This window comes from Toxotes jaculatrix, chromosome 9 (genome assembly GCF_017976425.1).
Source record: "Toxotes jaculatrix isolate fToxJac2 chromosome 9, fToxJac2.pri, whole genome shotgun sequence".
NCBI classification, from domain to species: Eukaryota; Metazoa; Chordata; class Actinopteri; family Toxotidae; genus Toxotes; species Toxotes jaculatrix.
The window spans coordinates 29,235,689-29,260,936 of NC_054402.1; the positions used below are offsets into that span (position 1 = coordinate 29,235,689).

The 25,248-nt window shown below is 41.6% G+C and overlaps 2 protein-coding genes across 4 annotated transcripts in view; one reads left to right on the forward strand and one right to left on the reverse strand.

Annotated features, from left to right (window-relative positions):
* The window catches only part of LOC121186959 (RNA-binding protein Musashi homolog 2-like), a 131,421-nt gene that overhangs the window by 33,232 nt on the left and 72,941 nt on the right, over positions 1-25,248 (forward strand). The gene's annotated exons all lie outside the window — the stretch shown is intronic.
* LOC121186958 lies at positions 19,142-22,835 on the reverse strand. Of its 2 annotated transcripts, XM_041045910.1 has the most exons (9): positions 22,558-22,835; positions 22,080-22,293; positions 21,695-21,856; positions 21,482-21,569; positions 21,176-21,340; positions 20,733-20,942; positions 20,350-20,521; positions 20,183-20,262; positions 19,142-20,045 (listed from the first exon to the last, which is right to left on the reverse strand). In XM_041045910.1, the coding sequence occupies exons 2-9, from the start codon at positions 22,244-22,246 to the stop codon at positions 19,749-19,751; spliced, it is 1,341 nt and encodes a 446-aa protein (XP_040901844.1). In that variant the 5' UTR covers positions 22,247-22,293; positions 22,558-22,835; the 3' UTR covers positions 19,142-19,748. The 2 variants fall into 2 exon arrangements, with proteins under 2 accessions (XP_040901844.1, XP_040901845.1); XM_041045911.1 differs by lacking the exon at positions 21,176-21,340 and having other exon boundaries at positions 22,558-22,828.

The window sequence follows — 25,248 nt, forward strand, 5'->3', positions numbered from 1 at the left end:
GATCCTTGCTCTGTTTTTCGACCTGTCTCTCGCCTTGCCCTCTAGTACTTTCGCCCGTGTCTTCTCGTGCTTCGACCTACGCTGGATTACTGGACTCTGCCTTCGCCTGCCCCCCTTGGTACCTCTGCCCCGCGGACTGTCTTCCTGGCTACCGGACCCACTGCTGCCTGATCCCTCTGTGCTTTCGCCTCTACTGACTGCTTGCCTGTGTACCGATCTAGACACTATTAAAGGATTTTGTTTTGAACTCTCTCTGTGCCTGGTCTGCACCTGTGTCCGCCACCCCTCAGAACAGTTCAGGTGAACGCCTGACACTTAATATCACACACATAGTGGATTACAATTTAATCAAAACCTCACTCACAGTGCACGCATATGCATCTTCCTGTAAAAAAAAAAAAAAGTATATATATGTATATGTATATGTATATGTACATGTATATATACACATATACACATACACACACACACACACATATGCACACAGATTGTCATTATTAATGACCAGTTTGCAACTGTGGATAAACAGCACATTTAGGGAAAATAACAGCACATAATTATCAAAAAACTAACTGAAGTAGTTAGGGTTAGGGTTAGGGTTAGGGTGAAGAAGTTGTTGTCTACTGTGGAACACAGCTAATTGTTTAATCTTTTGCAGTTCTTCATCTGCCATGCTCTTGTATTTGTTTGTTCTTAGGAAACACCTTTTGCCCTCGGCTCTTCTTCCTCACAATTCAGCTGGGCCTTCATTTCTGGCTCAATCTTGGCGACTCTTTTATCTCCTCACAATGCATTTTTATAAGTATGCTCAGTGCTTTTCTGCTTGTGGATGAGTATGTGTTCGTGTGTGTGTATGGCTGTGTTTGAGCAGGCAGGTCCACAGTGCACTCTGTGATCAGGCTGACTTTATCTCTAGACAAACAGCTCAGCCTCCCACAGCTCTTAAACCAACATACTGCAGCCTTGTTGGAGCAATCAGGAAAAGCCCCTGGTTTCCCAGCTCCAGCTAGCTGCCAATAACACTGAGCTGCTACTCAACACATCCACAAATCACTTCGCTTCTGTGTCTGGCACGTCTCATATTGGTTCAAACTCTCGCCCTCAAAATGAATAAAGTATTCAGTGTTCAGGTTGCTGTCATGAACAGTCCTGTCTTCTGTAATGGAATGCCAGTTGCGTTTCTGTCTTATATTGTGTTACATGGGAGTTGAACAGCATGCCATGCTGTGCCATGAACAACCAGAGTACACCAGAGAACATGAGCCTATTTTCATAAGACAAGATTTGCATATTGTGGATGTTTGAGTAATCTACTTGTCATCTTTACTGAAGCTGTGTATTTTTTTACATTTATTCCACAATTCATCTGGGTCTGGGTTGATATCCTTCTCCCCAGCCATGTCCTTCAGAACGTATAGTTCCGCCAGTGTTATGAATCTGCCCAGGCTCTTCTCCTACTTGCATGTGGCCTGAAAACCTCTGCAGGGAGGCATCTAGGAGGTATCCAAATCAAATGTTCAAACCACCTCAACTGACCTGAAGGCACGAAGGAGCAGTAGTTCTTCTCTGAGCTCCTCTGAGTTCCTCACCCTTTCTGCAATGGACCTGGCCACCCTGTAAAGGAAACTCATTTTACCTCCTGGTTGTTTGAAGTACTACCCAAAGCTCATGTCCGTAGATTAGGGCAGGAGCATAGATTAACAGGTAGATGGAGAGCTGCATCTTATGACTCAGCTGCCTCTTCATAACTGTCCAGTATGACAATGACAGTGTCTGTGCAGCATTACTACTGATGTACCTGTCGAGCTTGTATTCTATCACAAAGTTCTGTGATACTTAAAGTCAAGTTCAAACTTTCCCAGTCAGTCTATGTGTGTCTTTAAGGCTGAATTCCATCCCTGCCACTGAGAGCTGTTATTTACTCTGTGAATTTCACTTTGTTTTTTTGTGTCATTTGTAAAACTCATATGTTGTGTGCTGTCTGTGCTTGCAGAGAGCCAGCAACCTCCTTCTCTAACCTTCCTGGTGTTTCCTTTCTACTCCCCCTCTTCTCCTTCCTCTGATAACAGCTCTGTCAAAGCATTGCTGAGACAAGCTTCCCACCTCCTCTCTCCTCCACTCACTCACCTGACTGAGGTGGAAACAAATACAGCCGTGTTGTTCAGTTCCAGGTAATGGAGGCCTGTTTAACTTCAGCATGATACAGACCAAACCTCCCCACAGCTCATACATGATTCTGTGTGGCTGGGGTTCACCTGCGTCTTTTAGGCTTCCTGTGGGCCTGTTGTCATGTCAACAAGAGAGAGAGTGTGGAAGCTTCTTGCCTTTCAATGAAGCTGGCCTTAATATGCTTTAAACATCTTAAGTCAACAAAATATTTTATACCTGTTCCAAATGACCACATTTGAAGGCAAAAAGGCAGCTGAGATAGAGAAGAGGGGCGTGGCTAATGGTGTTCTTCAGAGTATGGGACAGATGGACGGATTGGGCTGGAGATGATAACCTCTCCACCATAATTTATCCAAAGTGACATACTTAGGTGACACAGACTCCGTTCACTGAAAAAGGCCATCGGATATGACTGAATGTTCTGGGGGAAAAAAAAAGTACAAATGTAGATAAAGGACAGTCTCACCTAAAAAGTATTCATGGTGATGCAATCGGTTCATCACATGAAAAATGACTGAAGTATATGTGAGAAGATTAAACCCCGCTTGCTTTTACATCTCTGCACACTCGGCCAATCACTACATAAAGTTGGTGGGATGTCAGGGAAAGTTGCCCCCCCCCCCCCCCCCCCCCCCCCCAACTGAAGCACACTGAAGCCTTAGGTCTCCTTTTAAGACGAGGCAGAAGAGAAATGGCCTGGGGTGATCCCTCTCTTCAGTTTGTATTCCTCAGTGTGAATCATTAGTCTTTACCCAGTACTGAGAAAACATGAGAAATGGTGTGCTGTCATCTGTTGCAGCACTATTATCATTAACCACAAATGCATTCAGATTGCTTCTGTCTGCTCCTATTGCTTTGGCTCAGACGGGTATCCCCATTTTTTTTCTCCACCTTAGTCACAATATCATCCCAGCAGGGTATTAAAAATTTCCCTTTGTGTTTACCAGGGATTTTCTAATTTTGCCCATTTCACTGTCAGGATTTCTGACTAAGACAAGGTGCAGATTTTAGAATGGTGGAAGTGGTCAGCTGACAGGAGGCAAAGAGCAGTGTGGGTGACAGGCTCATGACTCATTCAGTTCGTCCTCCTTCTGTATTTAAATATCGTCAGAACGTTACCTTTGCTTTGGAAGGATGCTGACACTTAAAACATGCACACTGGAGTGAATCTAGAAACAACAGGCATTTACCACCTACCAATTAAAGTCTGTGTTATTCTCTGTCCAATTACAGCACTCATGACTTTGTTCTTCCTACAGTTTGATTACTACATTAAATACGTTTCCATGGTTTCATTTACAGTCCTTGTCAGTGGCTTCCATTTGCTGTGTAGATGGAATCCATTTATACCAAGAGACAGCGGTAACTACCAGTCATTACTCAGGAAATAATTCAGCTTGGAACTTTTTCTGTTGGCACATTTACTCTGTGTATTTGAACATAAATGAGCGTCTCTGTTCCCCAGCCCTGTCAGGGATTAACTGTACGCAGTCCCTCTGTGGATCAACTGCTTTTAGCACTGTAAAGTGAAGAGCTCCATGCAGAATTGGTTAGATTCAAAGTTTCTGAGTTGTAATTTAGTGGATGAGGAAACATTTACTGTATAGTTCTTCTTGCTCTGCCTGTCATCATATTTATTTTATCTCATTTTTATTTGGAAGGGGATTTTATTTTGCTCTAACCAATCAGTAGCAGTTGATGGTGATGTGTCACCGGTACTTTCACACCTTCCCAGTGTACAATTATTCTTTTCATCAGTGTCTTTTCTGCCAAAGCTGATTTATTCACCTGTCTTTACAAAGACAGGGATTGTTCAGAGAGGGGAACCTGGCAGAAACTGTATTCTGAAGCTCTACAGTACAGTCTGTCTCTTTGACAGCAAATGAAGGTGAATCATCAAAGGTGTCCAGAAATTACCATCCATCCACAGCAGGAAGATGAAAGTCAGACAGTGTATCTGTGTTTGTCCTGGTCAGACCAGTCTCAGGCTGCATCCCACCAACTGAGGAGGAGACCGCAGAGACCTTCTCTGTGTCTAACATCTGACAACAGTCTGCTCTCACATTTTAAAAACAAAGAAAGCAATAAAATGGTACATCTTAAACGACATCACACTCTTTTCAGCTTGCTATCTGTCTCCACTTTACATCAAACTACAAAGTTGCATTGAGCTCATCAGTTCTTTTAGAGCCCCACTGTGGTTAAATATTGTTTAGTGTGAACAAAATTAGACTGACTTTCAGCAGGTGGACATTGATCACACCTTACACATGACAAATTTTCATTTTCTCCCTTTCTGCCACTCCACACAGTAATGATCTGTAGTCAGCACTGACATGGTTACCCTCTCTCTGTAACTACTCAGATAAGTGATAATGTTAAGAGGAAATGCAGAACTACTCTGTGTGATTGGCACTGGAAAAAAAGTGCCACAGCTGTTTTTTGTCAATGAGAGATTACACAGCTTCCTTGTGTGTGCTACTATTTTAAATTCACTGGCTCCTCCAAAACCTAATGAGAGCACTTTTCTCTTTTATTGTGCTTGCATGTATTTGTATTCTGCCTCTTACCCAGTAAGCCCTACCAGTTGTTCTTAGTCTGCTGTGAGAATGTGAGCTAATGATCTGGATTTGTTTCCCAGATAAAGTTCATCATTATTGCCCAGTGAGGTGCAGGCAATGTTTACATCCAGTGGAGCTGCTGCTCTGCTCAGTTCTCTGCCAGCTCATGGAAAATTGATGCTGGGGGATAATTGACATTCAGTCTTTAAATACATCGTAGCCAGTCAATAAATTCTCTGGATGCCTTTACTCTGCACCGAGCAAACAGACTGCTCTGGTTAGCAGGAGTTGAATCTTTTGACACATCTTTGGCTGAATGCTTTTCACTCACCTCGTCGTCTCTCTGCTCTCTTGAGTCCAACATGTTCTCATCCCATTGAAATCAGACCAGGTGTTTTTACTTTTGAGAATTGTGCCTTAAATGTCCAGGGGCATGAGCTATTTAGTTTACAGTTAGCAGTACTGGAAACATCCATAGTCACTTACCAGTATTTCAGTGCCTCCAGAAAAAAATGTTGAGGCCTTTCCCAGTGTCACATCGGGTTCCATACATTGACTGGACTGCTGCTGTAGTTACATAGGAAAATGTGTAGCCCATGATCCTGCCTGTCACTATGTCACAGTAATATGAGGTGTATATTGAGATGCTGTCATAAGCTACCATCAACTGATTGATGCTGAAAATCCACAAAAAGTAAAAAAAAGAAGTTTAAACATAACTGGTCAACAAAAACATTAAGTGTAGCACACACACTGGTTGTGCACGATACTCATCAGGAAATCCACATGCTTTTCTGTGCTACTTATAAGCCAGGAGCCTCTTGATGTGCGTCCTTGCAAGTTTATCAGAATCAGAATCAGAATCAGCTTTATTCGCCAAGTACGCATACACATACAAGGAATTTTTTGCCGGCAGTTGTTGTCTCTCTAGTGGTAAAAAAAAAACAAGGTAACAAATCTATATACAATATGTACAAATATACAAATATGCAATAAAGTGCAATATGAAACATGAAATGGGTACCAGTCCAGTAGTGAGTGGTGCAATAAAAGGGTTGGAAGATAAGTAAAATAAAAATAAAAATAAAATAAGACAAAATAAAATAAAATATGCAATATGCAAGTTAGCTGTTAACTGTTGCTATTCAGTAGAGTGACTGCTGTGGGGAAGAAGTCTGCTAGTTCTGGTCTGGAGGGCTCTGAGGCGCCTCCCAGATGGGAGCAGTTCAAACAGTCTGTGTGCGGGGTGAGAGGATTCCTTCATGATGTTCCCTGCCCTCTTTCGGGGCCTGGAGGAGTACAAGTCCTGGATAGAGGGCAGGGGGACACCAATGATATGCTCAGCAGTCCTCACAGTGCGCTGCACTCTGGTCTTTTCCTGCTTAGTGGCAGCTCTGAACCACACACTGATGGAAGTGCACAAGACGGACTCAATGACTGCTGTGTAGAACTGCAGCAGCACCTCATGGGGGAGTCCGTATTTCCTCAAGAGCCACAGGAAGTACATCCTCTGCTGGGCCTTCTTGAGGATGGAGCTGATGTTCTGCTCCCACTTCAGATCCTGTGAGATGATCGTGCCCAAGAATCTGAAACTCTCCACAGTGGAGACGGGGCTGTTGAGGACTGTGAGGGGGGGGCAGAGCAGGTGGATGTCACTCCCACTGTCATCTCCACTGTCACCAGGGTGTTCAGCTCAAGGTTGTTCTGACCGCACCAGAGCACCAGCTGATCCACTTGCCGTGACCCCTAGGGGGTCCGCAGAGGTACTGCAGGGGGGTCATGAAATTTTGGTTGATTTGACAATTTTTTATATATTATATATATATACATTTCCCCCCATTTTTTCCTACAAATTTAAATGTCTTTAAAAACACGTTAACATGAATTGAACATATTAGTGAATGGATAAATGGAGGCAGAAGATGTTATCTTTCAGACAGAAATGCGCACATTTAGCAACACACAGGAGCTCTCTCAAGCTGGGCTCCAGTTCACTCACTGAGACTAGACCTGTCCCTCTAAGCCCCCTGCACACTAAGAGGAGGACCCGCCCCTTTCACTACTGTGCCAATCATTTGGCACAATTCAGTTGGCCTAGAGCCTATTCAGTCATGCAGCTAACTGAGATCCCAGACACAAGGAAGCACACTGCAATATTATTTGAAAAGGATTCAATTCAATTCAATTCAATTTTATTTATATAGCAGCTTCCACAATCAAAATTGTCTCAAAGCGCTTTACAGAGACCCAGAGCCTGACCCCAGAGCAAGCACTTAAGGCGACAACGGCAAGGAAAAACTCCCCTTTAACAGGAAGAAACCTTGAGCAGAACCTGGCTCAGATGGGGGACCCTCCTGCCGATGGCCGGGCTGGGTGAAAGGAGGAAAAGGAGGAAGATAGGACAGCTAGGAATGGAGGAGAGGGGGAGAAGGACATGCAGCATAATACAGACAATGGACAATATTAGTGGGTCAGCATTTACATTACAGTTAGTGAACAGTTATTGGATAATATATGCTCAGCAGATTACAGTTATAATAGGAGACAGAGCACAGAGGCAAAAAGCTGTCATGACTGGTAATTATTTACATTACAGTCTGCAAAGAATATTAATCCAATATTTATCTGTAGCAGAATGGAACATTAAACGTGTAAGAAATGGATCATTGTAAACAATAAGCAGGTGGGTGGAGCCAGGACCACAGAACATGCAGCTCTGGAGCCAGAGATACCTGCAGAAAGGTACAGAGACAGAGAGACCAGAGAGAAACAAACACAGTACTACGGGGCAGAGAGGACACAGAGTTAATGACATGTAATAAAGGCTAATAAATTTGAGAGTGGGTCTGAGGAGAGAAAGAGAGAGAAGAAGAAGTGCGCAGTAGATCATGGGATGTCCCCCAGCAGCCTAGGCCTATAGCAGCATAACTAAGGGATTATTCAGTTGCCTGGCCAGCCCTACTAAGGGCTATATCCTTAACTGTAACAGTGTCTATAGAGATAATTGTGACTAACTGTATGTTTAGTCATGATAACTAAAACTGTAACTAGAACTAATTATAAGCTTTGTCAAACAAGAAGGTTTTAAGCTTAGTTTTAAAATTAGAGAGGGTGTCTGCTTCCCGAACCCAAACTGGCAGTTGGTTCCATAGGAGAGGGGCCTGATAACTAAAGGCTCGGCCGCCCATTCTACTTTTAGAGATTTTGGGAACCATAAGCAAACCTGCATTCTGAGAACGAAGCAATCTGTTGGGATGATATGGTGCTATCAGCTCTTTAAGATATGAAGGAGCCTGGCCATTGAGGGCCTTATATGTAAGGAGAAGGATTTTAAAATCAATTCTGGATTTTACAGGAAGCCAATGAAGAGAAGTTAGTACAGGAGTAATATGATCTCTCTTGCTAATTCCAGTCAGTACTCTCGCTGCAGCATTTTGGATCAGCTGGAGGCTTTTTAGAGAGTTAACTGGACATCCTGATAATAGGGAATTACAGTAGTCCAGTCTAGAAGTAACAAAAGCATGGACTAATTTTTCAGCATCACTCTGTGACAGAATGTTCCTAATCTTACTGATATTGCGCAGGTGAAAGAAGGCGGTCCTAGAGACTTGTTTTATGTGTGAGTTAAAGGACAAATCCTGATCAAAAATAACTCCAAGGTTTCTCACAGTCGTACTGGAGGCTAAATTAATGCCATCCAGAGTAACTATATGATTAGATAAACTGTTTCTGAGGTGTTTGGGACCAAACAAAATAACCTCAGTTTTGTCTGAATTCAGAAGAAGAAAGTTACAGGTCATCCAGGCCTTTATGTCTTTAAGACATGCCTGAAGTATGGCTAACTGATCTGTTTCGTCTGGCTTCATAGATAAATATAGCTGGGTATCATCTGCATAGCAATGGAAATTTATTCCATGCTTCCTGATAATATTGCCCAGGGGAAGCGTGTATAAGGTGAACAATATCGGTCCAAGCACAGAACCCTGTGGAACTCCATGACTTACTCTGGTATATATGGAGGGATCATCATTAACATGAACAAACTGGTATCTATCTGATAGATATGATTTAAACCAGTCTAGTGCTCTTCCTTTAATCCCAATAACATGTTCCAATCTTTCCAATAGGATACTATGATCAATAGTGTCAAATGCAGCACTAAGATCTAGCAGGACAAGTATAGAGACGAGTCCATTATCTGATGCTATGAGAAGGTCGTTGGTAACTTTCACCAGTGCTGTTTCTGTGCTATGATGAACTCTAAATCCTGACTGAAAAACTTCAAACAAACCGTTCCTATGTAGATGGTCACACAACTGAGTTGCAACAGCCTTTTCAAGAATTTTAGAATTAAAGGGGAGATTGGATATAGGTCTATAGTTTGCCAAAGTCCAGAGAAGGCTTTTTAAGTAAAGGTTTGATAACTGCAACCTTAAAAGCCTGTGGAACATATCCTGTGAAAAACTGAGAAACACAGACTGGAGTGTTTTTGAACATCACGACCTGGAGGAGCACACCACATCTGTGCTCTCCTACATCAACTTCTGTGTCAACAGCCTCACTGTGGACAAATGTCTCCGGGTGTATCCCAATCGGAAACCTTGGATGACCAAAGAAGTCCAGGTCCTGCTGAGGCAGCGTGACGTCGCTTTCAGAGCCGGTGATAGGGCACAGTACAGTGCAGCCAGAGCCGACCTGAAAAGAGGCATCAGAGAGGCCAAGGCAGCCTATAAGAGGAAAATTGAGGACCACTTCAGCGACAACAATATGCGACAGGTGTGGCAGGGAGTCCAGCAGCTAAGCCACTACAAGTCCAGCAACACCACAATGGCAGAGGGTGATGCTGCGCTTGCTGAGGAGTTGAACCACTTCTTCGCACGCTTCGAGGGGGAAGGAGGACCCGAGGCAGCCACAGCTCGAGCACCGGACTACAGCAACTCCAGTCTCATGGTGCAAGAGCACGAGGTGAGGCGCACACTGAGGGCAGTGAATCCCAGGAAGGCCGCCGGACCAGACGGAGTGACCGGGAGGGTCCTCAAGGAGTGCGCAGACCAGCTGGCTGGGGTCTTCACCAAGATCCTCAATGCATCACTGTCCCAGTCCTTCATCCCACCATGCCTGAAGTCAGCCACAATTGTCCCGCTGCCCAAAAAGACCTCCATCAGCAGCCTCAACGACTATCGACCAGTCGCTCTGACTCCTGTTATAATGAAGTGCTTTGAGAAACTGGTCCGACGGCACATCATGTCTTGCCTCCCACCGGCATTCGACCCACTTCAGTTTGCATACAGAGCTAACAGATCGACAGAGGACGCCATCGTCACAGCACTCCACACCACCATCTCCCACCTGGAACAGCAGGGGAGCTACGCTAGGCTGCTCTTTGTTGACTTTAGCTCTGCTTTTAATACAATACTCCCAGACAGACTGACAGAAAAACAACTGGACATTGGACTTCCTTTCAACACCTGCTGCTGGATCAGAAACTTTCTCTCTGACCGTATACAGCGAGTCAGAGTGGGTCCCCATCTCTCCACAGCCCTCAGCCTCAACACTGGATCACCACAGGGCTGTGTGCTCAGTCCCCTACTGTATGCTTTGTACACGTATGACTGTGTCAGCACCCACCCAGACAACACCATCATTAAGTTTGCTGACGATACCACCGTGGTGGGGCTCATCTCTGGTGGAAATGAGACAGTATACAGGGATGAGGTCCAGAAGCTGGTGGGGTGGTGTGCGGACAACAACTTGGTCCTCAACATCTCCAAGACCAAAGAACTGATAATTGATTTCAGGAGGAAGAAGTCCAACCTTCAGCCCATCTGCATCAATGGGGAATGTGTGGAGAGGGTGCCCAGCTTTAAGTTTCTAGGAGTGCACATAGATGCAGACCTCCAATGGAGCTCTAACACCTCAGAGGTTGTGAAGAAGGCTCAGCAGCGTCTCCACTTTCTGAGGATTCTCAGGAGGACCAATCTGAAGAGGGAGCTGCTGACCGTCTTCTACCGCTGCTCCATTGAAAGTGTGCTGACATATTGCATCTCTGTGTGGTTCTCAAGCTGCACCACGGCAAACAAGAAGGCACTACAAAGGGTCATTAACACCGCCCAGAAAATCATTCGCCATCCCCTTCCCTCCCTGAAGGACCTCTACAACACCCGCTGTCTCAAGAGGGCACGCAGCATCTTGAGAGACTGCACACACCCAGGACACCGGGTGTTTAAGCTGCTGCCCTCTGGCAAGAGATTCAGGGCACTGAGAGCACGAACAAACAGACTCAGGGAGAGCTTTTACAACAGGGCTATAGCCCTAATCAATGCTAACAAATAGCCTCATTTAATCTGGTTAGCCACCTTTCCGACAACAGGTCATGTGCAATAAACAATGTCTTTGTCTTTGTATATATTTTACATACTGTATATTTCTATACTGGATATATTTATTTTATTTTATTATTTTATTCTACTTTTTCTATTTTACTTTTTTATTCTGCACTGTGATTGTATGTCTTCTTTTGCACTGATGTGGGACAGTAACTCAATTTCGTTGTACTTTTGTACAAAGTATGATTGTGCAATGACAATAAAGATTTATCTTATCTTATCTTAAATGGGTCAGTTTTTCTCATACCTACTGTTGCTGAGTTTGAGTAACATTTCTTGATCAAGCCTTTTCTAACATTCCACACTACAAAATAATACAATAATAAAAGTATGTATGATTTGTGCTGATATCGTATCGTATCGGATCGATATCGGTATCGGCCAATACTCAAGGCTGCAATATCGGTATCGTATCGGAAGTGAAAAAGTTGTATCGGGACATCCCTACTTAGTACTGAATGTACAATAACAAGGTATGTTTATACATGGCACTAGGCTCAGTTTAATATAAAACACAATTTTATAAACTATAGGGGGGTAGGGGGTCCCTGCTCCATCTCTCCATCAGTTTTGGGGTCCTTGGCCTGAAAAAGACCCCTGGTCTAAACATTAATTTCTTTTTTAGTTCTGTAAACTAAGCATATTGTTTGTCGTCCTTCCCTCACTTGTCCAGTCTTGAGCTGGGTTATGACAAATCCAGGGCTCGTCAGGGATCAAATTAATCACTTTGTTAAGAGGAAGTTTAGTCTTTGTGGTGATGTTACGTGGTTCAGTTGCAGTGGCCCGGGGGGCAATACTTCTTTTGTCTCAATTTTGGTCTAAATTTTTTAAGTGTTGCTACGGTGTGCATTTTGGTTTAAAGTTTGGTTGCTGGAATTTTCTCCCATTAGGTTTTGGCAGTAGTGTAAGAGTGGAATTATTGCCATTTAATCTCTTAAAGTGGCAGTGAAAGTGGTTAGAGCTGTATGCTTGACAGGGGTAATTGCATAGCTGGAACTTTCTGGACCCAATGGTTTCCAGTGAAGACTAGGGTTGAGTTTATATGGTTAGTTATCTATCAGTTAGACTAGGTTTGTGGAGACTCCAGTTTGTTTATGTGGGCTACCTGTGTTTTTTTTAGTGATACATTGTGTGGAGTGCTTGGAGTTTGGTTGAGAAATTCAGCTCACCTGGTCTGGCTGCACTATATTAGCTGGTGGCAGTCAGACAGTCTCTCTCTCTTCCTCTGGCTTCCACCCTGTTTGGTTTTGTTGCATTTTGTGTGTCAATACGTTAATGTATTTTTTTGTTCTGTGAACTAAACATATTTTTAGTTACAACTTGTGTGGTCTTCCCTCTTTAGTCCATCCTTGAGCTGGGCTGTGTAATGTTTAGTTTTAACAATCTGGAGTATTTTTGTGCGAGTGAGACTGGACAGAAGTGAAAACCCACTCGTGTCACCCTCAACAATTAAACTGTGGCCAGATCACTGTACAGAGCCTTACTGCGGCTTTTTACTGTCCACCCAGTGTGTGTGTCTCTGTGTGTGTATCCTGTGAAGTGACTTTGGAACAGAAAAAGTTCTATATTTAGAACAGGGATTGGAGGGGGGCGGGGGGGGGGGGGGGGGGGGGGGTAATGCTGTAATGCTTGAATGAGTCAGTGCTTGTGTGTGCCAGGCCCTGTGGAGTATTTTTGTCCTGTGGACCCTCATACATCATAATGACCAATGACCTGGGATTGGATTAATTTAAAGGTTTAATTCATTATTACATGCATATAGACTTATAAAACATTAAAATCATTTATGTTGGCTTTGTATTAGAGTGGAGTAAGCAAGATTAGACACTGCCTCTGGGTAACACAGCTGGCTAATGTGTGGTCTGGCTCTGCCACACTCAGCAGTCTGAGTGGCCTCATAACCAGCAGAAGCCCTGCCTGCAGAAAAACACTGCATCTCAGAGGGAAGTGTTGGAGGTGTGGTGAAATTTAAATTGGTGGTCTATACAGATCAAATTTCTGAGTGATCCATACAGATACTTTTGATGCTGCTAGTTAATCCTCTTTAACCATTTGACTACCAAAATATGCCTTGGATTGTATTTATTTCTGACACATCATTTAATAATAATAATAATAATACATCAAATTTGTATATTGCTTTTCCGGACACTCAAAGACGCTGAACAATGGAAACAACAGTAATAATAACAATAATAATAATAACAATAGCAACAACAATAGCAGTAATGGTGTAATGGCTCAAGGGAACGCCAGTTTAAACAGGTGGGTTTTGAGCTGGGATTGGAAGGTCTGTAATGAATCTGAGTTTCTGATGTGTTGAGGGAGAGAGTTCCAGAGGGTCGTGGCAGCAGAGGCGAAGGCTCGGCCCCCCAGGGTTTGGTGATTGGGGCCAGGATGTTGGGATCCACTGTGTGAAGATGGAGAAGATCGGTGAGGTGGTGGGGGCAAGGTTGTTGAGGTCTTTGTAGGTGATGAGGAGGAGTTTGTATTGGATGCGGTATTGGACATGGAGCCAGTGGAGCTGTTTGATGTGGTCTCTGGAGCGAGTATGGAGGTTGGTAGAGGGAAGTCCGCAGAGAATGTAGTAGTAGTAGTCAAGTCTGGAGGTTATGAAGGTGTGAGTGAGTATTTCAGCAGTGGAGTGAGAGAGGGAGGGGTGAAGACGGGTGATGTTGTGTAGGTGGAAGAATGATGTCCTGGTGATGTTACCGATGTGGGATTTGAAAGTGAGAGTGATTGTTGCCTGACTAAAGCCATCTCCAAAACAGCAGTCCAGTCATAGCTTGGCAGTGACACCTATTGTAGGCATTGCAGGTCTGTCGGTCCTTGGATTTTTCAGCATGCTGCACAGGTGTACATGAGGCCCCATTATTGTGAGACTTACGCTAAAGACTTCCTCAAGCAGTTTCTGCAATGATGAAATTTAAATCCACAGTTGATACAGATTATAGTGTAATCCATACAGATAAGGTTGTGTCTTTTAACTGCTAAAACCAGAAATACAAAAGTGTAAGGAAGAGAGGTTTTTCTCTGAAGAGAGCAGAGCAGTGTACATTTTCGAGTACTTTGTAGTTTGCACAACACAATTAATTTTCCTCATGGCCTTTGTGCCCTGGTCTTATCTGATAAGTGTGCAGCAGGGTGTTTTCTACGGCCCCAAAAAATCGTATTCTTGAGAATAGCCATTACCATTCATTTCTGTTCTGTTTGATATTCTCCACTGTACAGGGAGTGTTTGTATATCTCAGTGGAGAAGTAAGTGCCTGTGAGTGAACTAAAGAAACACAGAGATGAGGATGTACAGAGAGTGAGAGCTTCTCTGGCAGCAGTGGAGTGGTGCTGTAATTTGGCTCACAGTGTAGAGAGAGCTCAGATGAGGTGATGGATAGATACTATAGGAGAAGCCTCCCTGGGGATACTCAACAGAGAACTCTTGGATAGTGTGAATACATGATAGCCCCCTCCCATGCCCACCCCCCACTTTCACTTTTATTGTCCTCTACAATCAGAACGAGAACATCCACAGGTCTTTGTCTTAGTGGAAATGGACATGAATCAAAATTTCCCCAATATTGGTAAATCTAATGAGCTGAGGGGTGAAGTATTAAAATATCTGGGTTTAAGAGCAAAACTGTCATAGTTGTAGTAGTAGTAGTACCTTTCTCCATTATTCAGTGTGTTAACATGCACAAAAAGGGGGGGTGGAGTCAGCCTATTGGTTAAGGTGGTTAAGGTTAAGGTGCGTATCACATTGCCACAACCTCAGCGCCTCGGTCCTTGGTCAGGGAACCCTCAGAGCATGCCATCCCTCTCTCTCTGCCCTTGTCTCTCTCTAGACTGTTAACTGTTAAGACAGTTACTCCGTGTGATCAGCTTATGCAGGAAATCTGCCATCATGTTTACATGCTCTGTGGTATCCTGCTGTGGTATTCTCCCCCACCCCCCAGACTATTTCAGCTATTTTGCTACTATGGCCTGGAGTATTGGGAACAGTAGATTGCTGGAAAATCTTACCTTAAGGTCTACTCTCTAGCTGTTTTGTATGGCGTTTACTTAGTTGTTACTGAATTTTTGGAAGGTCATAAAGTTCATCTCCTTACAACTGAGCAAACTCCATCTGCTGCTGAAAACTGTGGACCTTGGATATTTTTGTCCAATATGGATTAGTTATATTACTTATTTAGTTTTAATGAATTTTGGATGGCACTATTTCAATTATGATGAGGATTTGTTTGTAGGACATTTAAGAAATCAGGTTTAATCTGAATGTCTACTGTTACATGGAAGTGCATGTATTGAAACTTTAATGGATATATAGTTACTATGACTAACAGGGCAGAGCTGAGCTTTCAAAAACAGACTATAAACCTGTTTTTGAAATTAAAAAAAAAATCTGAATGCCCCTTTCCAGGTCATGGAGGTGTCCAAATACATGTAAAAGCCTCAATGCATGCACCCTTAAAATAACAGATATGCATCTATACAGTACACAATGCAATACAGACTGACTTGTACATACAGTTGTGTTCAAAATAATAGCAGTGTGTTTAAAAATGTGAGTAAAGCTCAAACTCCTCTTTATAGCTTTTATTTCCATACACGCAAATGCATTGGGAACACTGCACATTCTGTTCCAAATCAAAACATGAAGAAAAATGTATTAAATTTGTTATTACTTTACAGAAAGTGAAGAAAAAGTAATATTAGGCTGTTCAAAAAATAGCAGTGTTTACATTTTTCTTTACAAACTCAAGTATTTACTGTATAAACTGAAAAATGCTTGAAGATTTAGCTTTCCTTTGTATCATTGAACTAATATTTAGTTGTATAACCACTGTTTCTGAGAACCGCTTCACATCTGTGTTGCATGGAGTTGACCAACTTCTGGCACATATGAACAGGTATTTCAGCCCAGGACAATTGGACTACATTTCACAGTTCTTCTGCGTTTTTTGGTTTTGCCTCAGAAACAGCATTTTTCTGGCCTCACCCCACAAATTTTCTATTGGATTAAGGTCTGGGGATTGGGCTGGCCACTCCATAACATTAATCTTGTTGGTCTTAAACCAAGATGCTGCTTGCTTACTGGTGTGTTTGGGGTCGTTGTCTTGTTGAAACACCCATTTCAAGCACATTTCCTGCATAAGGCATAATGACCACTTCAAGTATTCTGATGTATTCAAACTGATCCATGATCACTGGTATACAATAAATAGGCCCGACACCATAGTACACACTAAAAAATTGAGGGACAGGAATGGACCTAAAAAGGTACAAATGCTTTGTCGCTCCAGCTGTACCCTACAAGAGTACAGCATTGTACCCTTGACAACAGGTAGCTTTTTGTACCTTCTTGTCTGTACCTATAAAAGAACATTTCTGTACCTATGGAGACAAAAATGTACCTTCATGCCCTAGTCCAAAACTGTACCAATTCAAAAGGTACAAATGGGTACCTAATGGGGTACCGCTGGAGCAACATGCCAATTGGTACCTTCATGACTCACAAACATGCCTGTAAATTTAGACAAAAATCTTTATTGATCAAAATTTAACAATTTACATTAACAATAAAAATAATTGTGCACATTTTCAATTTTCAGTGTATTTGATGAATGTATTGTTACAACGTTTCCTAAATGCCAGCACAATACAAAAAAACATCACATGAAGCCTAACTGCATGCATCAGGAAGCAATTTACTACATTACTGAAACAAAAAATTCATTTCATAACATGCTACAATACAAAGAAAGTAGTTTTCTTAGGCTTACACACAAAATGTTGGATGCAAAAACTAGTAGAGAACTTCAACAAAACAGGATATTTTGTGTGAAGATAACATTAAAACCCAACTTGTAGATGTGTTTTCAAATCCTTAAGAGCTTAAACTAAAAACTGAAGGCATCAGGCCCAATGAGCCGTTCATTTATCAGTCTTAAAGGCAAAACACTCAAGCAGTTCAAAACACATCCACCTATCCTGACGCTTATTACTGACTTGTTCTCATATTTAGTTGTGTCCCTTTTTACATGTACCATTAATGGCCATATCTAAGCATCAGCATGTCAATTAGCATTTTGGACATATTTGTATTTGACTTCAGTAATATTTGAATACAAAGCACTCAATTTATACACAGTGTCTCAAACCAACATACAAGTTATCATCAACAGTGTAAGTGTCTAGTGATGTGTGGTCCATCTCATCTCCAGGTTTGATCAAAATCCAGTCACTGTCTACTTTAACACGATACGCATGAAAATGCAATTCATAAGACAATGGATGTAAAATTTTACTGCAAAGAAACCACATGGTATCAATGTTAAGAATGTATTTGATCTGCCCGAACATAGGAATTTTTTCCACATGTACAAGGTCTAATGTTAACACATCTCTAACTGCATACTTAACGTTGTCTACAGTCACTTCAGACACACGCTGAATAACTTTTCCTTCAATTCCTACATCACTGAGGTTGCCACTTTCTTTTAAAGCAGTTTGAAGACAAGTGGGTAAAGATAATATTGGTGTTGAAATGCTTCTGCCGGGCACCTTTTCAAAATCACCTAAGATATTGCTCGGTGAAAATTCCCAACATTGTTTGAGCTGGTGGCGATTGCTCAGTGTCACTGTTATGTTTCTAAAATTTCGACAGTTATTAGTAAGACTCTTGAAATATTGATGCTTTCCTTCGAATCTCATACACCAGAGAGAACGGAGAGGACCATACATTAACATAAGTCTTGGATAATGTATAAGATAATGACATTTAGGTGTTAATACAGTTCCAAAAACCTCTGTCATCTCAGAAAGGAATGTGTGCACAAGCAATTCTAAACATGCCAGTTCATCTGTCCTAACTTTATCTGCCATGACAATATCTGCAATATCTCTACATAATAAGAACACATGCCAGTATTTGCTATCAGGAGGAATACGGGGCCCCATTATAAAAGGCAGCAATCTGAAGAGACACCATTTTTGAGCAGCTGTTCCTACAATCCCTGAAGTTTGAAGAACTCGTTCAGACAACAGTACAGGCTTATTGGCCTTGTCATTCTGCCCAACACAAAATTTTTGAAGCTCTTCATTTAGCTCAGATATGGTTATGTGCTTTTGTTTATGTGCTTCACAAATCACACGCTTCATTGTCAGTGGAAAAACTCCCTCTAACAGATCATGCATTATGTCTGGGGGCAAAGACTTAGTCACATCAAAATAACCTAATGCATCAAATGAACTACTACCATGTACACCATACAAGGCAGCATTTTCAGTGTTTTGCTGGACACATTGGAGATGATATTCATGAACTTCTCTTGTTCTCAAAACATAGCCATGTTCCTGGAATTTGTGATTAATTTCTGAATGGGTTGCCATACAGTAACGACAAATTCGACCTGAATGGAAACACATGCGAAAGCCGCCAATCATGTGAGCTGACAGATTGTCACCTGAGAACGTTGCTAAAGCAGCATAAACTCTGTGTTCTGTTCCACAAACACTTACAATGAAGCCCTCTGTTGAAAGCTGTTTTAGGTCATCAATCAGTGGTTTTAATATGACATCCATACCAAATTGTTTCACATGTGAATAGCGAACTAGCAAAGCTAAGTGAATGTGCTTAAGCTGAGATCGATACTTCCCACCCAAATTTCCAACAGTGTAGTAAAATGCACACAGTTTATACTTAGTTCTCTTGGAACCTAAAGGGTTAACGATTTCAAATTCATCTTCATATAAATGAAGCCTTAAAGCATTTGGATGCTCTTTGAAAAATAAATGCTCCTTAAAATAAAGGGCATCTCTATAGTCTGTCAGAATATCTTCATCTTGGACTTTGTTATTTTCAGATAGTATTTGATCCCAGACATCTTCATGAGAACAGTATTTCTTTAAAACCTCAGAGATGGGAACATAGGAATAGGTTCCTATTTTGTTACCAAAAGAGTCTTTCAGTGCATAGTGTACAGGTTCTGTATAGTCCATTTTGGCCTTCTGGCCTTTGGTGTTCTTTAATCATGTGTGGGGAACGAACCACTTCACAAACTTTATCAAAGAAATCAGGCGAGTGTAAAACCTGCTGAAGTTCAGGGCACTTTGAAATATCAAAACCACTCTTTTCAAGATGATGAGAGATAAACAAATCATAGTTTTCTTTGAAAAAGCAAAAGAGAAATTTGACATCATCTGTAATCTCTTGTTGAACTGACAAATGTAAAAGATTTTTCTCTCTGCATTTAAGAATGAATCCAAACAGATTATCTCTGAAGTCCCCCAGTAGTTTATCTAAATTTGGTTCAACTGTTTGTGGATCAGAAGCACACAGATCAGTCTCAGAATCTTGTTCATCCAGGTACAATGGCTGTTGCCCTACTGTGGACTCATCACTCGGACCATCATTGTTAGACTCAGAAGACCGGAAGACACAGCATCTGTGCTTCCTGTACACATGTTTTCTAAAAGAATGGAACTGGGAAAAAGCTGACTGGCAATCACCTACACCACAGGTGATGCTAAAATTTGGTTCATGTGCATGAACAAGGCCAACATGCTGAATTAACTTCACTAGAGTAAATGTCCTTCGAGTGCACTTTGGGCACTGGTGCAGTTGAGGCATTATGATCTAGCACAAAAGGTTAATCATTCTCAGTACAGTTATTGGCAGGGGCTTGTCTCCATTTTCCACAATACTGACAATGCGTCGCTGAAGAAAAGTCAGAGTGTTTTTCAAGTGTGTTGGGTATGCGATGTTGAAAACAAAATACATACTGAAAGCTGTTGCGAAGGCTTCATCAAGGTGTACGCACTGACACACTTCGACTCCATCAACTTTCACCACACATGATCCTGTACCAGTAATTGCCATTTTCCAGTCACGATCCTTCACTTGAATGGTTGGATAGGGTGTAGCAGGGTCTCCCTACATAAAAAACACAGATGAGAAAACCTCTTATAACAGAACAACAAAACTAGTTGCTTTGTGAAGAACTAACAAGAATTACAAGATTTAAGTATATTTCTGTGTAATCCTTAATTGTCGTAAACTTTTGGGCCTACCTCTCCTAAAGTGATGTAGTGTTCAGTCTTTTCTCGGAAGACGGACGGCAACAGGATGAGCCCAGCCCTCAGGTCTATTCCTTGAATGAACAGAAATATTTATGATCATTTTATCGCAATGTCCAACATATCTGCAGTACATATAGTTTCACATTTATTAGCATTACCTGGTAGATCTTCAGCCAGGGAATCCTGTCTTGCATCAGTGTACTGCTTTGCCAGTGAAGATCTTCCCTGTGCAATCTTAAGCACATTTGGCAAAACACTGGCAAAGCCCTCCTTGAAGCGATGATAGAAGCCATTTGTTGAAGGGTGAATTCTGTCAACTTCATCAAAAAACTGAAGAACACACATGAGAACATTGTTACTTAAATTAAACTATTGCTGAAAGCAAACATACGACAACTCTATTTTTAAAATATAGTTTTAAAAAATTCTCATCTCCAATAATGTTAAAATCAAGTGATTGATAACACTTCCCAGTAAATCATTCAGGTGTTTTAAGATTAACTCTATTTATTCAGATACAGAAATCTTTGACTGTACTTACTCCAGGCGGTGTCCTTAAAAAAGGGTATTTGTTGATTACATCCTCCACTGGCATTCCTTCCACAATTTCACGTCGTCTCCAACAGAATGTCCGTGCCATGCGATCTTTGACTGTGGACATGTCTGGATGCATCTTCCGATACTCACTTTGTAGCACGCTCACATGGGCCTCAACAGTTGTTGAATCTTCACCAGCATAAATTTCCTTTGGCTTAAGGGTAGAGAAAGATAATGCTCAGATAGTGTGAGAGACAGAAAAATGCTGTTAGCCTACACACTCATTGCATCCAAGGTGTTCTGACTAAAAGTATCCACTGAAACAACAATGTGAAACTAAATGTACAGCCATTGGAAGACAATGTAATACAGATATTACAGACATTTAAATCTTTTTGTATTCCACTCTCCCTTGAAGATAAATTATGTATATGGAAATGTACTTACAAATGTCAGATTAGCTGGCTTACGACACACACTTGCTGATGCATTGGTAGCTTTAAACTGATTTTTGTGGCCAAACTTCTCCTTCAGCTTTCTGACTTCACTGTCACTAACAAGTGGTGCACGTTCTGCTTTAAATTTTCGCTTTAGAGACATGTGCCAAGTGTGCTGGTAAAAAGTAAACATTTTTTTTATTAGGCATATTCAGGAAATGTGTAAAAGTCTAAGTAACCGTATCTATGCATATATTGAGTTTATGTGTGATAATATATTAAATAATACACAAAAAGAGGAAAAAATGCAACTTACATAGCCATTCCCCTCCATATCTCTCAGGAAAGGGTATTTAAGGATCAAAGCCTTGGCAACTTGAATGTACTCTGCATTGGTTGGATACCTAGGCACAAAGGCAGAACAAACTCTAGACATACTTCTGCATTTTGATTAAAGACAATTTCACAATCTATGCAGACCACAAACTGCACAGATGCAATATAGAGATGGTGAAGAACAATTACTTACAGGGTGTGTTCTGCCATCATTTCGTACAACACTCTGATAATTTTGTTGCGTAGTTTTGGAACTTTGTGACATGGTTCTTTAGCATCCAGTTTAATTTGGACATCTTTTGGAAAGGTTGGAATGACAGTCACAAGAGGTATTTTCTTGCGAGTTGCTTCTCCACTGCAATGCAATAAGATTACATTAGTGTGACCGCAACTTGAATGTCACCATATCTTTATACTATTTTTTTTAAACCAGAACCATAAAAATATTACAAAAATTATATAAATTTTAAATACGAAAATTTCCTTAAAAAACACAGCAGCAGCAATAGCTAACTCATCCAGGCAGTAGTGAGATTGAACCACGACGGCCTGTTAAGCCTAAAGGGATATACACTTACCTTGGATCAATGGAAGGCAGAGGCTGGGGCTGTGCTGTAGACTGACAGTAGACTTCCACCGGTACTGGTTCTAGTGTAACAACGACCTCACCTTCCTTGTACTGTCGCACAAACTGTTGAAATTTAAGTTGCTTTTTGAACGAACCATCGAAGAGGTATCCAACCATGGCTTCTGTCAGGCCACAATCCACCGTCTCTCCATCCACATCGTTGTCTAAGATACGACACACATGCACACGAACGCACAGAGAGAGACAGACAGACAGACACACACACAGAGCTTCGATCACATTGTGCATGCGAAAAACGTATGCAAGACACAGGATAAGAAACGCTATATCCAACCGTAAATGGCAGAAGTCCGCCTAATTTGATGAATGCTTGTTTGATAAACTTAACCTAATATCCGTAACAAATTACCAATACAGTACGTTGAAGTTACTGTAAGAGAACACGGTAAAAAACATAAATCACTTACATGGTCAGCCGTTTGATCAACTTGAGCCCCGTAAAGACTGGACACTAAATCGAAATCTGAACAAGACAAATACCTAGCTCCGCTCTAGTTCAAGTGAAGTTTCTAGGGTGATGTCGCAACCAACCGTTAGGAAAACGGGTTGTGCTAATGACGTCTACAGGGGCTTAATGGGCGCGTCAGTACACCGCGAAGAGAGCCCCTCATTAGAAAAACTACTGAACATTGAAACTATGAAAATGACCGTGATATTTCACTAAAACACTAATACTCAAAAACTGCTGACAAGCGGCTGCCTATCCACCAAAAGAATATGAGAGGCTAGGTGGCATTAGCGAACCATTTTAAATTAATGTACTCCTAGCTATAGGCCAGTCAGAGTTTGCTAGCTAGCAAAAATGTCATGAACAGAAATAATAGGTTTGGTTACTTACCCCTAAATCTTCTCGCTTCTTCTTCGTTAATTTGAATTCCAGCTTCAGTTATTTTTTTTATTAGTTCATCAGTAGTGAGACTCGACAAAACTGGAAAACTATCCGCCATGTTCTATTTTCAAGGCCCTTTTCAGTCTGGGCAAAAGGCGGGACTACTGACCCCTACTGGTACCTTTGTTTATTAAAAGTACAATTATGTACCATTTCCTGTCAGCTTTGACTTTGTACCTCTAAAATTAAATAAAGGTCCACAATAATCACCTTAAGGACAATTTCTGTACTTTGCAGGGAACTTTAATGGCAGAAGTACCTTTTAGGTACAGAAATGATACCCCCATTTCTCTGTGTGTAGGAGAAACATCCAAATATCATGATGCTTGTACCACAATGCTTCACCGTCTTCACAGTGTACTGTGGCTTGATTTTAGTGTTTGGGGGTCGTCTTTCTGGTTTTGGTTGCCATTTTAAAGCATTTGAGATCATTTTAGCTGAGCAGCCTATCATTTTCTGCACTTCTTTGTAAGTTTTCCCCTCTCCAATCAACGTTTTAATCAAAGTACACTGTTCTTCTGAACAATGTCTGGAACAGCCCATTTTACTCAGATTTTCAGAGAGAAATGCACTATAACCAACATTTGATGCCTTCGTTGTAAATAAGGGCCACCTGTTTGTTATTTTAATTATTTTTTTACTTTTTATTATTATATTATTTTTATTACTCTACTATACCTACTAATAAATTATTTGCCATGTAGAAATATAATTTCTACCAAAAACAGTGATTCATGTGGTTAGTGATGTTAGACTGATATTATTTTGAACACAATGCATTCTCCTTTGACAACAAGCAGTGTACAAGTGGTTGAAATAAGTGGTGAGACAGGAAAATCAATGTGTAGGCTACAGGGCAGTGAAACTTGAAAAGAGCTAACTCTCCAACATGATCATTGCCTGGAGGAGTCTGTCAGACATACTGTGGACTGCAGGATCCACCTCAGGAATCAGTACTCTACACACAGCTGAACAAGAGTGCAGGAGCAGGCTGATCCTGGCTCTGACACTGCACCTTATGGGCTCTGACTTTTTTCTCTTCTCCTTTCAAATGATCTCTTGGCTTAATAGTATTTGCGTCACATTTTAATGCTTTTTGCAGCAGGTGCCTTCTGACATTTTCTGACATTTTGCCTGTTTGTTATAGATTCCTCCAGTAGTCTGTTTGCACAGCGAAGAGGGGCAGCAATAGTATCTGATCCCAGTACGAACTGTATATCCTCACTGGATTCATTTTTACTATGAAATAAACCTTCTCCCCCTGGTGGGTTTACACTGGTCTATTTTTCATAAATACTCTGAATTAGATCATTTCTAGTGAGAAAATCTAATTAAAGTGGAACATGACTGCTCACTGGTGGGTTCTGTCAAACATTTTCTGGGAGTCAAGGACCTTGACTGTTCAGGACCGATCACAGTTCTCAGACTTGGCTTGGGATGAAGATGTCATAAATAAACACATTCATGATAATTGGTAGCTTTTTTTCCCCAGACATATTCCCAATTTCCTTTGGTGAGTTTGGCTGTATGACAGATAAACATAAACAGTCTCTCTGTCTTGTGTTGCCACTCCTCTCTGTCTCTCTGTTTCTCTCGGCTCTCTCTGTCTGTGTTGTACAAGAACAGGTCTGAGCTCAGAATCAGAATGATCTTTATTGTCATTGCAGAACATGAGTTGTACAGTGCAACAGGATTATGTCTCAGCTCTGTAAGATGCCCAATAAGACAACTCCTCCACCACACACACACACACACACACACACACACACACACACACACACACACACACACACATATGCACACAGACAGAAAATGAAGGTAGCAGAGCAGAGGCCACCACAGAGAGAATGAGCACAGGTGAGGTGAAGTGAATGATACTTATGTTAACAGCAACTATGCTTGTCACTGTGATGCAATAAAATTCTTATGAAAAAGCCACTAACAGTAAATGATTAACAAGCATAGGCTTGCAGAAAATCAATATGTCCATTGTTTTGTGTGCAGTCTACCATTCACCACCTGTATGTTCAGTGGCGGTTCTACATTGAATTACTCCCTGGGCGAGACCCCCCCCCCCCCCCCTACCCCCCCCCCCCCCCCCCCCCCCAGCCCTAACCCTAAACCCCAACCCCTACCCCATGAACAGCCATGTTTTATTATGACAATATTTTTATTATAACAATATTTATATTATAACAATCTCCAACTC